The 14,079-nt window shown below is 42.0% G+C and overlaps 2 protein-coding genes across 15 annotated transcripts in view; both read left to right on the forward strand.

The window, feature by feature from the left end:
- The window catches only part of PPFIBP1 (PPFIA binding protein 1), a 198,659-nt gene extending 190,000 nt beyond the window's left edge, over positions 1 to 8,659 (forward strand). For all 14 annotated transcript variants that reach the window (XM_053258671.1, XM_053258663.1, XM_053258664.1 and 11 more), the window contains 3 exons: positions 1,142 to 1,321; positions 3,661 to 3,726; positions 5,483 to 8,659. In XM_053258671.1, the coding sequence (XP_053114646.1) occupies positions 1,142 to 1,321; positions 3,661 to 3,726; positions 5,483 to 5,569 (333 nt within the window). In that variant the 3' untranslated portion in view covers positions 5,570 to 8,659. The remainder of the gene's footprint in view (positions 1 to 1,141; positions 1,322 to 3,660; positions 3,727 to 5,482) is intronic.
- Positions 8,660 to 9,846: 1,187 nt separating this feature from the next.
- REP15 (RAB15 effector protein) lies at positions 9,847 to 11,820 on the forward strand. Its single transcript, XM_053258686.1, has one exon. The coding sequence runs from the start codon at positions 10,856 to 10,858 to the stop codon at positions 11,570 to 11,572; it is 717 nt and encodes a 238-aa protein (XP_053114661.1). The 5' UTR covers positions 9,847 to 10,855; the 3' UTR covers positions 11,573 to 11,820.
- The last annotated feature ends 2,259 nt before the right edge of the window (positions 11,821 to 14,079 follow it).

Raw genomic sequence — 14,079 nt, forward strand, 5'->3', positions numbered from 1 at the left:
CAACTCCCATAATTCCCAACCAAAGGCTACTGGAGCTGGGGATTATGGGAGTTGAAGTCCAATAACATCTGGGGACCCACACGTTGAGAAACACTGCTTTAGAAGATCTGAGTTGATTTACTTTGTTTCCTTCCTCTTGTATAACCAAATATCTTGCAGAAAATAAAATATCTGATATGCCGCTTTGCTAGATATCTGTGTTGCAGTCTTGTCCAAGGCACACATCTTTAACAAGTATAACCATTATTTAAAATGTCTTGGTTTAGATATCTTAGCCAGCGTGTTGTAGTGGTTAGAGTGCTGGACTAGGACCGGGGAGACCTGAGTTCAAATCCCCATTCAGCCATGATACTTGCTGGGTAACTCTGGGCCAGTCACTTTTCTTGCAGCCGAACCTACTTCACCGGGTTGTTGTGAGGAGAAACCTAAGTATGTAGTACACTGCTCTGGGCTCCTTGGAAGAAGGGATAGAAAATGTAATGAATGAATGAATGAATAATAGTATCTAGTATGCTTACATAGGACATAATAGTTTATGGTGCTTGAATGAAGGCTTATTTTACAATTTTTGAATGAAGGCTTATTTTGCTCTCCATATACAACCTTAAATTGGATTATAAGAGCGTCTTACAATACTTTTAAAAAATATCTGCAAAGGTGGTTTTTACCTTGTTCAGTTTGCAGGCAAGTTTAGCATGATCAGGAACTGGTTCACACAGCCTTTCAAACAAAACTACAGAATTTAGTAAACCACCTGTGCTACTATGTTAGTAATTTTCAGCACATCAATGGCCTGAAATAAAAGTTTACAAAAAGCTGTCCCGCTTGGTAGTCTACAAACAGTTTTGATTGCCACAGGCGAGCAGTTACAAGCCTAAATTGGCAAATGTGGATATTTTTAATTAATAAAATAAGGATAATTTTGCCCTATATTATGTGTTGATTGCAAATCTTATTCCATTTTTCAGACAGCTTTGTATATGAGCATATGTGTATGAGCATTTGAGAAAACTGTTATATTTGACCTTGGATTGTTTTGGAACCTTTAGCTAACTATAGAAAATGATCAAGGTTTTATGCCATGCAGAGAATAAATTATGGCATTACTGATTTATCATCTTGTCTTTTCTTTCTTTTGCAGCCAAAGAAACTTACATTTAGTAATTTTGGAAATTTAAGGAAGAAGAAGCAGGATGATGGGGAAGAGTATGTGTGCCCAATGGATTTGGGACAGGCATCAGGAAGTGGATCAAATAAAGGATTTAAGCCTGGTTTAGACATCAGGGTATATGATGATGATGATCTTGATAGACTGGAGCAGGTAAGCCACAACACCTCTGATTCACTTAGTGTTACACTGGAATCATGTAGTGTTACACTGGCATTTTGTACACACTCACATTCCAGATTCTTCAGGGTTCCTTAGATTGCCTCTGTGTGTAACATACCAGTTAAAATAATGTAACTGTAAAGTCTGAATCCTGGTAAACAGCTATAGGAGTTGTTCCTGCAACCCTCGGTTTTAGGCACTAATATATAGACAAAACTTGGATTTATTCTTGAGTTTCAAATTTGAACTTAATTTTATAACTTTCAAGGTGCTTAATCTAACTGAAAGTTACAGGTGGACCCCATTATCCACAGGGGTTCTGTTCCCACAGATTTCCATGGGTAATGAAACTGCAAATAATGGGGCAATGGGAATTGGGGTGGGGGTAAGTTCCTGGAGGCTGGAAAAATAGCCAAGAAAATGGTAAAAAGAGGGGGGATTAATAAAGTGCCCTACCATGCTATGCAAGTCTCTAGCTGTCTCAGAATGCCACCCCAAAGTCCCCAATCCCCCATTTCCCACAAAAAAAATCACGGGGGATAAAAGGTGTGTGTTCTTTTTAATGAACCACAAAATGGCCCCTTTCCCCAAATTGGTGGCTGGAAATGACCTCGAGGTCATTTTCCGGCCACCCTGACACTGTGGATATGCAGAACTGAACTGTTTGTTTTCTGCATATGCCGAGGTCAGGTGTCAGCTACCCATGGATGTTGGGTCCGTGAATGGCAAGGTTCGCCTGTATTTCTTGTTCATTTTTGTAGCTTGCTCTCCTTCTGTGAGGAACTCAAGGGGATGTAGAGGGGGTTACCTTGTTTTATCCTTGCAACAACTCTAAGAACGAATGTGACTGGTCCAAAATCACTCAGTGAGCTTCATCTGAACAGATATTTGACCCCAGATCTTCTGAGTCTAAGGCTGGCACTCTATCCACAACACCATACTTGCTGTCTTGTCAACACATTATCTGGTCAAACTTGCATGTCCCTTTTTTCTATGTAGTTCCTCAAGCTCCCATCTTAGTTGGCCTTAGGGGTGTGCACGGAACCGCCAATTACGGTCCGGCACTGGGGTGGGGGGGTCCCTTTAAGAGCGGCGGGAGGGTTTACTTACCCCTCCTGCTGCTTTCCCGATCTTTCGCCGTAATCCATAGAGTAATTGGGGCGGCAGGACACCTCCCTGCTGCTCCTTCCCCGACATTGCTTCAAAAGACTCCCAGGAGTCCTTTGCGCGCGCACGTCACAGAGATGAGCACGCACATCTCTGTGACATGCGCGTGCAAAGGACTCCTGGGAGTCTTTTGAAGCAACGTCGGGGAAGGGGCGGCAGGGAGGTGTCCTGCCGCCCCAATTACTCTACGGATTATGGCGAAAGATCGGGAAAGCGGCGGGAGGGGTAAGTAAACCCTCCCGTCGCTCTTAAAGGGACCCCCCCCACCCAAACCGGACCGCCCAGGTCCGGAGGCTATTTGACTGGTCCGGGCCCATCCCTAGTTGGCCTCTGCATGTTACATACCATGACTATAAAATCTGACTTGTGATAATCAACTGTAGGAATTGTTCCTGGGCACTTAGGCTTTGGGCACTAATATACAGAAGAAACTTGAATTTATTCTTGAATTTCAAATTTCATAGTAATCTCAGATTTCAACATTTCCACATTCACTCATCTTCACTTATGATCCTTTTGCTAACTCCTGGCACCACTGATCTTCAGTCTTTCTCTCTCTCTCTCTCTGTGTGCGCACATGAAGGACACTGCCATGGAGATGGTTTCTCTTGCCTGGTCACTGCTGTTCTGAAGGTTTTGTGGAGGCTTTGTTGTATGGAGCTCCTTCATTGCTTGGCTAGGCTTTTGGGCTGGCTGCCTGTGTCACCATTTGCGAATCAGTCTCTCTGGTTTCTTCCGTAGCTGTATTGCTGCTTCTCCTGTTCAACACTCTGATACTACCACTGCTTAGAAGTAAAAGCAGCAGAGCACAATGGCAGAGCCAGAAGCCTGTGTTCACATCCCTGGTTACTCTAATTTAGGCACAGGTTGTCTCACACAGCTGAGTTAACCAGCAGGCAGGTGCATGAAGACTCCTCGCTGTACCACAACTTTCTGGTAGCCTTACTTCTGTCTGAAGCCCTGCCTACAGCTACAAAGAAGCATTTAAATAATCAGTTCATCTGACTGAGATTCTGCTGTACCCAAAGAAATGTTCCCAATATAGTATCTGTAAGTTGTTAAGCAGCAGTATCAGACCACAAGAGCAGGGCCATTACTACTACCCCTACTAATTCAAGTGTCTGTAGAAATGCATCCATTCTCTCTATGTGTTTTTATTGTAGATGGAAGATTCAGAAGGTACCGTGAGGCAAATAGGAGCATTTTCTGAAGGTATCAACAACTTGACTGTAAGTCCTTAAACATTAATGTCATGACTTCATATCAAAACTTTGCTAGTCTTTTGCTTCAAAAGCTGTACATAGATCCCCAGTAGTAGGGTTTCATTTATTTAAAAAATGATATACAAGTATGAATACTAATACAGTATGAATTACTAGTTCAAAAAAATGGTAAAAACAACCCACAGTAACTCTTCTGGGTCCCCTGTGATGATGCATTCAGGAGTGCATTGCCATTTTGCACGAAGAATAGCCTTACAATGACATTTCATCTGCCATGACGCCACTGCTGCTAGTAGACCTGGCTGGACTAACAGTCTTACAGAGCGAGTCACAGAGTTTAAAGGGAGGGGGTTAGAGCACCCTAATCCTCCTCTTTAAGGCGTAGTAAGGTCCTTGTGACAGCTCCTCTCCAGGAAGCCTTCGTCACGGACTTTCTGCTTCCTCATCCCAGGCTCTCTAGGGTTCAAATTGCCCCTGGCAGGCTTTACAACCCCAGCCCTCATTAATTAGGCCCCCACTCTTCTTTATTACTTCCCCTTTACTGCCCATAACATTCCCTTTTGCCTCTCTCAGCCCTCGCTCCACCCCAGTCCCTCCTCCCTCTCCTGGCCTTCTCATTGGCCCTCTGCCGACGTCATCAGGCAGCATCTCAAGTTAGGTTGCTTGTGGTTCTTGCCAGCGTCCTGGAACTGCTGCATCATTGGGGTTCCATGCTGCTGTTTCTGCTGCCTCCCCTGCCAGATGCTGGGCCTCGGGGCTTCGGGACCTGCCCAAATGACAACACCTGGCAGGTGTAAGAATGGCAGGTCCCCCCCACTGGACAACATCCAAGAAGAGCCTGGCTTACGTTGAAGTTGTGGCATTTTACTAACACATTCCATCAGCATCCTTGGTAGAGAGACTTTTGCTCTGTCTGGTTCCAGAAAATGAGAAATAAAGGAAGGAAGGGACAGCTCTATATTCATCAGTGAGACTACTAACATACGTAATGCAAACATATATGGTGTATTCAGTGCAAGCGATGTACTTGGGATAAAAATCTATCTTCCAAGTTCAGTGCAGAATGGCATTTGGTGATTTAACAACAACAAAAACACCTGTCTAAAACATTTAAGATCAAGCCCCACAAAATCATTCAAAGAGTAGAACTCTGAGCTAAAGCCCATTTTCTATTGCTAGAGGAGAGTCATGCAGAGTCTACCAACTCTTCTCCAAGATAGGGCTGAGAGAGATTCCTGCCTGCAACCTCGGAGAAGCCGCTGCCAGTCTGTGAAGACAATACTGAGCTAGATAGACCAATGGTCTGACTCCATATATAGCAGTTTCTTATGTTCCTATCACTCGCTTTGCAGGTGAGACTCATACTGAGTAGTCAAGGTTTGAAGAGCCCAGTGAGAGGAGGCATGGTTATAGAAGATGATTAAGATCTGCATGCATAGATATAGATATAGAGGTGGCAGTAAAGAGAAAAAGTGATTTCATGACACCATTGTCAGCACATTCATGAAACTGCCTTATATGGAGTCAGGCCATTGTTTATCTGACTGGCCATGGCTCTCTAATGTTTATCTGAAATCCTTGAGCTGGAGTCTCTGGGGACTGAAACAGGGACTTGGTGTATAGCAAGGTATCCTGTGCCTACCTCATAGAAATACAGAGAGACTGAGGATATCTTGTCTGTTATAGATGTATGGTTTATCTGTGTGTGTTGGCTCTTGGGTTTCAGTGGTGGTTCCAATTTTTCACTTTCTTCTATTTCCAGCACATGTTAAAAGAAGATGAAATGTTCAAAGACTTAGCTACTCGTTCCCCTAGTGCCAGTATAACAGATGAAGATTCAAATGTGTGACAGTTTTATAGATGTTGGACATCCAAAGAAGAATTCTGTTTCTTGATACTGCAAGGAATGCCACTGTTGTATGTGATGGAGACAGCACATCATGTAATGTAGGGTCGCTTTTGCTTCTGTTTGTTAGAAGTGATTTTTCAAGTGGAAAACCAGAAAAGGTGCCTATTTAAAAAGTTGCCATAAAAGATGAATGGAAACAAAAAATAACCAGACACATTATGAGGGAGAGGGGGGAAATGTGTATTTTTCTCCCTAGTATTGAAAATTGTGACATATTTCAAATCATCATATTTAATATGATTCTGCTGCCATAATGTTGCTGGATATAGTTGTGCCATAACGTACGTGTGTGTGTGTGTCTGTAATACAGAGAGAACATTATTGAACTATAGACCTGTGGAATCAGCAACCATTGTGGCTTTTTCAGCAGGGGAAAACCTCCTGGCATTCGTGGTTTCCAATATGAATGCTTTACTGAAAGTGAATAACCAATTCATCCATTTGATATCCAATGTAGGCCTCTTTTTATACTGCCAAGTACATGATCCCCAAAATCTAAAGCCTGATTGTCTTTTTTTATACAATTTTTATTAATTAAGAGAGAGAGAAATGTATTGAGTACATACAAATCAGAGATGTTATATTGTGAAGTAAGGTGATGATTTTTATAAAGAGAGAATTCCAGTTTGAAAACCAGCCGGTTACTGGAGAAGTCAGACTGACCTTGAAATGGCACATACTATTCCCCTGCCCCCTCCACCCCACCCCGTAAACAGTGTCTGCATTCTTACATTGAGAATGAAATTATTGCATGTTTGTAGTTCTTACCCCTTCATCTTAAAAAAAAAAAAAGTTTCTGCACCATTTTGTTTCCCCCCTCATTAAAATAGGATTCTAGTACCATTTTAAAATTATCATTGCAGATATTGAAAATCATATTTTTGACTGAGCAGCAACCTGTGTCTTTGTTGGCAGAACGATCTTCTTTATTGCATTCTTCAACGGCAGGTTTCTTTTAAATAAACGCAGAGAGGAATATTAGCCAAGCTCCTTTATTTTACAGTATTAAATTCAGTCATGGATTCTTGCCTTCTAAGTAGACTTGGCCATAACATATTGATTCTATTTATACTTTTTAAAAAATAAAGCACAACATTTTTTTTACTTTTTTAAATTATCAGACTTGTAAAATTCAGATTAGCCAGTGAAATTTTGTTGGCCATGCATTCAACAGAATACAGGTGGACCTTGTTATCTGCGGGGGTTCCATTCTCATCTGAGACCATGGATAGTGAGGCATAGAAGCAATGGGAATCGGGGGGTTAGGTTCCTGGGTGCGAAAAAGGCTAAAAATGGCTGGAAAGGGTCAAAATAATAGTGCTTTACTGTGCTCTGCAGGTCTCCAGCTGTCCAGCAATGCTCCCCAAACCCACCATTGTTCTGTGAAAAATCAGGAGGTGTCTTTTGTTTTGTTTTTTTAAGGAAAGAGCCACAAAATGGTGGTTTAACAAAATGGTGGCTGGAAATTACCTCGGAGATCATTTCCGGCCACATAGAAACCGTGGATATGTGGGTTTTAACCATTTTGTAAACTGCTTATACAGAGGTCAGTTCTCCATAGCCTGATAGCGGCTATATGGAACCATTCATATTGGGACTGCAAGTGATGAGGTCCACCTGTACTTGATTGTTTCTCTTCCTACTCGAGTACCTCCCTAAAATCTTACAACTAATTGCTGCTTGCTTAAAATGATGATGTTGCAGACATTTGATAAGTACTGTTTGAAATGAAATGAATAGTAGATGCCAATTTTAGTTGTTTAGATGTTTTGGAACAGAACTGGAGAAGTCAATCAAAGGACCTTTGAAGTCAGGTTTTTGATATGTGCTCAGGTACTACTTGAGGTGATTAGTCCCAAGCTGACAATCTACACATTCAGCTAAGTCATGTGGCTCAAAACTCTTGGGACTGGGCCAAACCAAACTGCAGGTGTGGCTTAAATGTTCAAATGTTCTTCCGCAGAAAGAAAAATCTCTGTCCATGAAATACTAGTTTATCAGGGAGAACGTTCTAGCCTTGCCTTCTGTATGACAGAGCTTTCTATTTGCAAGGAATTATTTTAATATGGGGCTACATTCCGTGTGTGTTCCCCAGCCAGCAGTCTGAAATAACTCAGTTCCATGCAGCATTTCTGGCCCTCAGTCTGACTGGATAAGTTGACGCTAGACCTTTAAGAACGTGCTGTTTCACACACATTTATTTACAGTCGTCTAAAGTCTATTTGTGTTGTGTCTTCTATCAAAAACTGCCCTCAGTATTCTTTAGAATGTTTTATCAGAACAGCTTTGCCAATAGAATATATTTAGGGTGGGCTGGCAGCTCTTAATAACTTGGGGCTCAATAAACTTGTTCATGAGCACCTCCTTTCATTTGATAGCTGAACTCATTTGAATGAATGCAGACAGCACTGGTGGTAACTTTCTCACTGTAATGGGGGAGAATAACCCATTCACTCACTGTGAATAAAAGTATTTATGAATTAGAAAGTTCACGTTCTGTGAATATACGCTAGCACCTACCAGTGACCCCATAAAATCACCATTAAAAAAAATAAAATTGCACACTTAACAAGACATGTTGTCTTCCAGAAAGAAGTCAGTTTTGCTGTTCTGGCAAGAACTGATTGCATAAAATAGCAAGGTAAAAATATTAATAGAGAATTGAAGTTGACTGGGAGCAAATGCATAGAATCAAACAACAATGAAAATTTTCTTCCAGTTAGAATGTTGCACGTTTGAACCACTTCAGACTTATCATTATTTCTCAATTCTGATCTAAATTGCAGTTGTTTCATTCTTGGTCACCATTTTACTGGTTGGAAGAATAAATAGTAGCAGGCCTCTTATTATTTCGATGGGATTGGGGGAGGGAAGAGTAATATAAAACGCTCATAATTAATCCAAGCAATAAACATTAATGTGCACACATGAAATATCATGATAGTATTTTCTTTGGTTGTGTGTACGAAGAGGTCAGAAGAAACATTATGTATTGCCATGTTAAATAAATATCTATTGAGATAATCAAAATATTTTTGGGCTTTTATTATTTGCAAAAGAGATTTGAGTTGTGAAGTGACCTCCCCCACCCCTGCACTTAATTATGAAGATCTGCCTTTACAGATAGTAAATGTTTCTCACCAATCCAGAGTCAATTCATGCACATAACTTTGCCTATTTCTTTGTAGTGCCGTTTGGCAGATATGCAGCAGAATGTTTGTGTGGAACTGAAAGTGACTGGAGACCCTTTGGCTGGCAGAGCTATCTGTGTATGCATCAAGATGGTAAAAGGTCTAGATTTGAGTATTTGTCTATAATTCCACAAAAGAAGGGAAGTGCAGACTGTAGGCCATGGAAAGACACAAAAGAAGATGGGGCAGATAATCTCTCTGCAGTCTTGCATGTTATGCAGATAGAAGCCTGTTTCTTTTAAAAAGTCTAATTAGCCTTAAATTTCTTGTATTCCCCTCTCCCTTTTTTAGGAGATGGAGAGATCTTATTTATCTTCTGGAAGAACCATACATCATTTGTGATCCTGTGCTGTTGTCCCCCATTCATTCTGAATAGATGTCTGCTGGTTGTTTGCTGGTGTTTATAGCTGAGGTTTTGAGGCAGTGCCATACTGCTCTGATGGTTGGTGTAAATGTTATCTTATCTGTGCCTCAGTTTCTCCCTTATGAATTTCCTTGCTCCTGTTTTGTCAATGGCAGCTCCTGGTGGGAGTGGGAACATTCACAATAGGATATTGTGTCATGTGGTAAGTTGACCTTTATACATGGTACAGCACAGGGCTGGAAACTCATAAGGAAGAGGAAGAGGTGAAGACAATTGTGCAGTTTCAGTCTGCAGTACATCACATAGTGGCTGGTAGAGTTGGAAGTATAGCCAATACATTATAATCCAGCACACAGCCAGGTAAATATCATGTTGGTTGCCATTGTAAATACATAGGCAGCATTAAATGTTACATCTTTGGATAATTCTTCAGTAGGGATGTGCACAGACCAAGATTAGTGCACTGGTTTGGCGCCAAACTCGTTTGGCACCATGGGGAGGATGACGACGAGCAGGAACCTTTTTTTTTTTTTTGAGAGAGAGCAGGTCCTTACCTGCTCACCGCCACCGCATGCAGCTTCCTGCTGTGGCGGTGCTTGTCCATGTGCGGGTGCCATGTTGTATGCTGGGGGCACTTAGGACAAGCACCGCAGCAGCAGGAAGCTGCAAGCGGCAGCAGAGAGCAGGTAAAGACATGCTTGCTTTTTTAAAAAAAAGATCCTGATTGCCCTCCCTCCTCCCTGTGGCGTGGAACCAGTTCTGACCTCGTCCAGACTGGTTCAGCACCAAACCAGTGAATGAACTTTGGTTTGTGCACATCCCTGTTATTCAGCCTAGTTGGATTGCTTGAAAACGCAGCATTCTGTAGCTGACATATATATACTTCTTAATTCATCTTAGGGCAACACAGTCTTTTTCAAAGCTGTCTGGTGAACTGTGACAAAAGTAATATAATTACTTTTGTTAGACTGGCATCTGATTTTCAAACATTCCAGACATTCTCTTTAATCAAGTGCTTCTCTTTCTCCTCTCCACACAAAGATCTTTCAAAAGGAATAGATACGGTAGGTTGTCCTATCCTAGGCATGCTCATTTGGATTCAACTCCCATTGAATTTCTGGGGTTTACAGCCTAGTAGTGTGCATTGGATTGCAGCCTTAAAAGTGTTTTAAGGGGCTGCTAACTATTATTAGTCTGCTTGGATAACACATGCCCCTGTATGAAAAGGAGCAATTAAGCTAGTCTCTCAGTACAAGTTGTTTCTCAGAGGCATTCATTTTCCTTCACTTTTCTAGTTACAATGAGGGCGTGTGTGTGTGTGTGTAGGACATGGTATGTTTGCCACTGCCAGTATTAGCAGTAAAGGGAGTGGAGAATGCATAAAATACAAAGGAAGTCTTGATACTTTGAAAATGAAAATGTCCAAGCCAGTTGAACTGGTTTCTAATAGAATTCTGGGCGTGTCCTGTTCCAGCTCAACTAAGCCTGCGTTCAGGAAACTGATCATTTTGTATGGCATGGTTTGCTTCTGGTGAGAGGAATTTTTACTTCTGTAAAGCAATGAGGAAATGCTGCTGCTTTAGCAACTCAGTGGCCAATCTAATCCAATCTGAACAAAAAGACCAGTTATCTTGAGAGCCTTTTGCATGAAAACACTGCCCCCAGAAGAAGATGGGCCAGAAATTATCACAGGAAACTAATCAAGACAATAAGGCTGACATCCTGGTTATATGTGATGTATTTAGCCAAGGAGTGGTTTATGCATCACAGAAGCTGAAAGAATATCTTGGATTTGAGGATCCACAGACTAAATTCCACCCAGGCACGGATACCCTGAATGAGATTTTTTTGGTCAACTTCATTAGTTTCTGTGTTGAGAAGGGTGTTGAAGAGCGTATCACAACCAGCAAAATGTCCAAGCAACAGTCCTTGCTTTTTGGAGTTGACTGGGTCTGGACTTTATCCGGAGCTGACAAGCAAATAAAACTTCAGATTGCTGTGCAGTCTCTACAAATGGTTGATCTGTCCAAAGGAGCTCAGCCTCATGAAGTCATAGGCAGTAATGGAGAGGCAATGTTGGCAGATGAGCATTTCCGAAACAAAAGCAGGTTTGAAAAGCTGGAAGAATTCTGCACGCTGGTGGGACATGACTGCCTTGGTTTGTTCATAATGTTTGGGGTTCCAGGGAAGCCCAAAGACATTAGAGGAGTTGTGTTAGAGAGCATCAGAAAGGAGAAACGGAAAAATCTTTTGTCTGGTGAGAATGCTTTAAGACAGTTTATTTTGAACACTGATAGTTTTCTTCCAACTAGAGAGATGCTCGAAAACTGCCTCTCTAAGAGAAATGGACTGAGGGAAGTAGGTAAGGTTTATATTAACTTCCTTTAACTTCCTCATTGCTGACTAAAAGGTTCCATTCTCAATGGTGGAAGAATATTGATCTCTCATAACGATTGGTATCAAATCTACCTCCATATCACATGCGAAATTGAATCTGACTCTTTTGGGTTTTGTGCTATGTGTTGACTTTACAAAGAATTGTAACTGTGTAATTATTATGACCGAACTGTGGCAGAGACGTAATAAATTTTCATTCTGCAATTTTAAATGTGCATATTACCAATGTTTCTAGCTGGTGATTCATGAAGGGCAAACACTTTTTCTTCTAGAATGAATTGATGTTACCACTTTAACACACAGGGGATAATCCTGTCTGCCCCTATGTGGAGAATGCACATGCACCCTTGTAATACATGGCATAGGCCATGTCAGAGTAACTGCAGCTGGGTAGAGGGCTCTGTGATAAAATCCTTACAGCTTTTGGCCACCAGCTTTCAAAAGGCAATCTTTGTGGACAATTTTTATACCAAAATAACAAAAAGCCTTCTCTGCAAGCACATTTAAGTCCACCAGCATGGAGCACTGATGAAATGATTTAACTTTCATCACTACTTTAACAAGACAGTTTGTGGTAACGCAAAACGAGCCTTTAGGAATGTTATATTATATCCCCTCCTCACCGCCTGCTTCTTTAAGCATCTTATACAAAGGAATATAAGATGCTGGAAAATATACAAAGAGCTGCTGGTGTGAAAAGGAAGGAGTGGCAATTGCTTCCTCTGTGATGATTTGTGCCGGTGCCAGCCTCCATCGCCATCTTCAAAAATGGTAAAGCAGCAGAGCAGGCTACGAAATACAAACATCCTGCTATGGCCAAGCTGGGGTTTCTTAGTCTTGCTTCCTGACTCTAAGTCTTTCCTAGGGCTAATCCAAAAGTTATTTAGCTTAATCACTGTGAAAATTAAGAGCAGCACTGTTACCACAGATGGTTAGGATAGCTGAACAGCTGTCATTCATTTGCCTAGAATATAGCTACTGGTTAAATGGGTTTTTTTAACCCGACCCACCCTCTGCAAACATTGACTCTGAGCTGATAGACACAAAAGGAGGAAGTGGTGAGGAGGAAATAGTCTTGGCTTAAATGGTTTGGAACTTGTGATTCACAGTAAGCATGTTACGTGTGCCTGTTCTAGGGGAGGTTGTCATCCTAAACCAACATTTCATGCAGTTCTCAACAGCTTGCCGGAGCATTCTTAAGTGAAATCCCTCTTTTTCCATCAGTGGCCCATATGAGCTAGTATATGTTGCATTTAAGGATATGCATTCTTCTTGATGGGTTACTTTGTAATTAAGCATAAATGCAGTTTATGCATTTCTGAAGTGGTGTGTGGTGTGTGTGTGTGTAACATTGTTCCTTAGCATTGTTATTTAGTGAACTGTGCCCTCAGCCCCAGTGTCTGACCACATGTCCTGCACTGGATGCGAAGAACCTGAAACCCCACTGGAGTACTCGGGCAAGACCTCAAAAGAAACCAAACGGGTTATTTGCTCCAAGCCCTCGAAGCATGGAGCTCTTATATTATTATCTACCCTAACTCGAGTGTTTGAAAAGATGTAGGATTTCTTACCGGGCACAGCCACAAAACCGCACTGGCAGCTATTTGAACTCTTGAATATTTGTTAGCATGTCTTAAGCAGCCCCAGCAATTCTCCACTGTGCCACTTGGGCCAGCCAGACAGGCCACTCTTGAGGTGCAGCTATTGCATTTCAACTCCACAGGAGCCTACAACAGCCCAGAGAGCTCTTAGCTTTCCAGCCAGCATTCTTTTCTACTGAGCCAAGACTTCAAATTCCCACTTGGATATTTTGACAAAAATAAGTTATTTAAGGCCCCACCCCTGGGCCTCAAGTATTAGTCTCAAAACTCTTCTCCCAACAGCCCATATGGCAAAGGGGGGAAGGTTACTGCCTGCTGAGAGTTCAGCTCCTTGCTTAGGTTACGTTCACAAACACTGATTCCTACAGGAAAGCGACTTTGTCATTTTGATTTGAGGACACTAACTTTAAGTGGGAGTACAGTAAGGGCTGTGTGTCTACTAGCTGTGTGTGGGCCATCCTTTCACAGATAGTCCTTGGGGAAAAGACCAAAGCACAATAGGGCAGGATCAACGACATGCTTGACACATTGTGTGGTTTGGCCTTAACACCCTCCACCCTTACAAGAAATCTAGCTTAGCCTAATACCATTGGGAGTCCAGTAGGTATGGTACAGGAACATAGGAAACTGCCATATACTGAGTCAGACCATTGGTCTATCTTGATCAGTATTGTCTTCACAGACTGGCAGCAGCTTCTCCAAGGTTGCAGGCAGGAATCTCTCTCAGCCCTATCTTGGAGAAGCCAGGGAGGGAACTAGGAACCTTCTGCTCTTCCCAGAGCAGCTTCATCCCCTGAGGGAATATCTTGCAGTGCTCACACATCAAGTCTCCCATTCATATGCAACCAAGGCAGACCCTGCTTAGTTATGGGGACAAGTCATGCTTGCTACCACAAG

The sequence above is a fragment of the Hemicordylus capensis genome, chromosome 5, assembly GCF_027244095.1.
Source record: "Hemicordylus capensis ecotype Gifberg chromosome 5, rHemCap1.1.pri, whole genome shotgun sequence".
Taxonomy (NCBI): Eukaryota; Metazoa; Chordata; class Lepidosauria; order Squamata; family Cordylidae; genus Hemicordylus; species Hemicordylus capensis.

What these genes read in the sequence shown, in the direction of transcription:
- REP15 (XM_053258686.1), top strand. Translation starts at nt 10,856, where the DNA reads ATGGGCCAGAAATTATCACAGGAAACTAATCAAGACAATAAGGCTGAC.